The 3,450-nt window shown below is 38.3% G+C and overlaps 1 protein-coding gene across 1 annotated transcript in view; it reads left to right on the plus strand.

The window, feature by feature from the left end:
* Positions 1-3,235, plus strand: part of LOC101512859 (ATP-dependent zinc metalloprotease FTSH 2, chloroplastic) — a 3,716-nt gene extending 481 nt beyond the window's left edge. The window contains exons 2-5 of the mRNA XM_004504611.4: positions 240-1,433; positions 1,505-1,818; positions 1,992-2,232; positions 2,722-3,235. Coding sequence (XP_004504668.1) covers positions 240-1,433; positions 1,505-1,818; positions 1,992-2,232; positions 2,722-3,063 — 2,091 coding nt within the window. The 3' untranslated portion in view covers positions 3,064-3,235. The remainder of the gene's footprint in view (positions 1-239; positions 1,434-1,504; positions 1,819-1,991; positions 2,233-2,721) is intronic.
* Positions 3,236-3,450: the final 215 nt, after the last annotated feature.

The raw sequence follows: 3,450 nt of genomic DNA on the forward strand, positions 1-3,450 counted from the left end.
TTTCCCTAATTATAATCATTGCTTATGCTGGCTTTTTACTTTACATTTTATAATTTTAATTTTCCTAACATTTATAATTAATTTTCTGTCTTGGTTTGTGATAAGAAATTCATTTACAACCACAATTGTATTTTCCCTGTTAAACACTGAACTAGTTGTTGTTAATTAAGACTTAAGAGTCTTCATTTAAGACTAAGATCTCATAGTTTGGTTTTGGATGGTGTTGTTGGTTGGTGCAGATGGCAGCATCATCAGCATGTCTTGTTGGGAATATTTTATCCACACATAGTAATAATAGAACTACTCTTGGTAAGGACTTGAATGGGAAATATCTCTTCTCATCTTGGAGATTTTCATCATTGAATAATAAGGTATTAAAATCATTTTCCATAAAGGCAACCTTAGACCAAAGTCAACAAGAAGGGAGAAGGGGGATTTTGAAATTGTTGCTTGGAAACGTCGGTGTCGGCTTACCTGCATTGTTGGGAAATGGAAAAGCTTATGCTGCTGATGAACAAGGTGCTTCCTCATCAAGAATGTCTTATTCAAGGTTTCTTGAGTATTTGGACAAGGACAGAGTTACCAAAGTCGATTTGTATGAGAATGGAACCATTGCTATTGTTGAGGCTGTTTCTCCTGAGTTGGGAAATCGGTTGCAGCGTGTTAGGGTTCAACTTCCTGGACTTAGCCAAGAGCTTCTTCAGAAATTCAGGGAAAAGAACATAGATTTTGCAGCTCATAATGCTCAAGAAGATTCGGGTTCTCTTTTGTTTAACCTGATTGGGAATCTGGCTTTCCCTATTGCTGTCATTGGTGTATTGTTCCTTCTCTCGAGGCGATCTGGTGGGATGGGAGGTCCTGGTGGGCCTGGATTTCCTCTTGCCTTCGGTCAATCGAAAGCCAAGTTTCAAATGGAACCAAACACCGGAGTGACATTTGATGATGTTGCTGGAGTGGATGAAGCCAAGCAGGATTTTATGGAGGTGGTGGAATTTCTCAAGAAGCCTGAGAGGTTCACTGCTGTTGGGGCTCGCATACCGAAAGGAGTACTTCTTGTTGGCCCTCCAGGAACCGGAAAGACATTGTTAGCCAAGGCTATTGCTGGTGAAGCAGGTGTTCCGTTTTTCTCTATATCAGGTTCTGAGTTTGTTGAGATGTTTGTTGGTATCGGTGCTTCTCGTGTCCGTGATTTATTCAAAAAGGCCAAAGAGAATGCTCCTTGCATTGTCTTTGTTGATGAAATTGATGCTGTTGGAAGACAAAGAGGGACAGGAATTGGTGGAGGGAATGATGAGAGAGAACAAACCCTCAATCAACTTTTGACAGAAATGGATGGATTTGAGGGTAATACTGGTATCATTGTCGTTGCAGCAACTAACAGGGCCGACATTCTTGACTCTGCCTTATTGAGACCTGGCCGATTCGATAGACAGGTATGATTGTATTACGAAATCCTTTTATCTGTTTATTAATGATTAAATTACTTAACATAATGCATTTTCAGGTATCGGTTGATGTTCCAGATGTAAGGGGAAGGACTGAAATCCTAAAGGTTCATGCTAACAATAAAAAGTTCGATAACGATGTTTCTCTTGAAGTAATTGCAATGAGAACACCTGGTTTTAGTGGAGCTGATCTTGCAAATCTCTTGAATGAAGCTGCTATATTAGCTGGTCGGCGAGGAAGGACAGGGATTTCATCTAAAGAGATTGATGATTCTATTGATAGGATTGTGGCTGGAATGGAAGGAACATTAATGACTGATGGGAAGAGCAAAAGTTTGGTGGCATATCATGAAGTTGGGCATGCCATTTGTGGGTAATGAATTAGCTATCCTTTTGTATTTCAAGTAAATGTTGTGTAACATTGTTGCAATGAAAGCAAGGTTTTGTTGTCTAAATGACTTTGTGTTACATAACACTTCGGAAGCTATTTCAGTAAAAATATTCCCATGAAGTTGTTCTGAAACATCTATTTGTACTTGCTTGCAGAACTTTGACTCCTGGTCATGATGCTGTACAAAAGGTTACATTAATTCCTCGGGGTCAAGCTCGGGGTCTTACATGGTTCATTCCTTCCGATGACCCGACTCTGATCTCAAAACAACAACTCTTTGCAAGAATTGTTGGAGGATTAGGTGGTAGGGCTGCAGAAGAAATTATTTTTGGTGAGCCTGAGGTTACAACTGGTGCAGCTGGTGATTTGCAGCAAATTACCGGTTTGGCAAGACAGGTAATTGTTTGTTAGAATTCTCTGTCGCATCATATCTCCTCTTTCTTCCTTTTATTTGCGGCATGAAATATTTGTAACATTTTATAACTAAATGTATTTATTATAATCTGATTTTATGTTGGTAACATTTTGTCAGCACAATCTGAGTTGTGTTGTTAGATACAACCACAAATGAATTGTTCAAGAGAACTCGAATTCAAATCCTTATTGAAATAAATCTTAGCCAGATTTTACTTACCTCTCAGCTGAACTCCGACTTACTAGGATCTCTTTATACCAAAATAAAAATACAATTACAATTAATTGGTGAAACCTGCCTGAAACTATGATTTCTTCAATGCCTGAAACTAAAAACCTTTGGTTTTAATAGAAAAGAATGGTGATGTAGATTTTGAAGGATCCTTATTTTCCTTATAAAGTGTCGTCTAATTTTCCATTCTTATTTTCCTATGCTGCTTGAATAATTTTATGTTAATGGTACTCTTGCAGATGGTAACCACATTTGGAATGTCTGATATTGGTCCATGGTCACTTATGGACGCATCAGCACAAGGTGGGGATGTTATCATGAGAATGATGGCAAGAAACTCAATGTCAGAAAAGCTTGCAGAAGACATTGATACCGCTGTCAAGAGGTTATCAGATGAAGCATATGAAATTGCATTGACACATATAAAGAACAACCGTGAAGCAATTGATAAGATCGTGGAAGTCCTCCTCGAGAAGGAGACGTTGAGTGGAGATGAATTCCGCGCATTACTATCAGAGTTTGCTGAAATTCCAGCCGAAAACCGGGTTCTTCCTTCAACTCCATTACCAGTCGCCGCTTGAATGGCCTGTACGTAGTTTCTTTAATATGTAATATATCTCAGAATACTGAATTACCCTCGGCAGCATGGTCCAAATTTGTGAATGACAAGCTTCTAGCTGTACATTTTAATTTTTATAGTGTTGATAGTGACAACATACAGTATATACAAATAGCCAATGTTTGAGTGCAGAACTCCATACTTTTTTCCTTTACATCTATTATACTGTATAACTTTTGTGAGTAATAACTAACCAGCCATTGATCCTATGTCTTAACCGATCAATAGGAGTGGAAATAGTTTAGGTATGATCCTTAAATAAGTCTAGTCATGTAGGTTAAACCATAGACCTTTTGTCGGCGACGAGACTAGACTTATTTAAGGATCAGACCAAGTCTTTTTTAAAGAA

Source organism: Cicer arietinum, chromosome 6 (genome assembly GCF_000331145.2).
Source record: "Cicer arietinum cultivar CDC Frontier isolate Library 1 chromosome 6, Cicar.CDCFrontier_v2.0, whole genome shotgun sequence".
NCBI classification, from domain to species: Eukaryota; Viridiplantae; Streptophyta; class Magnoliopsida; order Fabales; family Fabaceae; genus Cicer; species Cicer arietinum.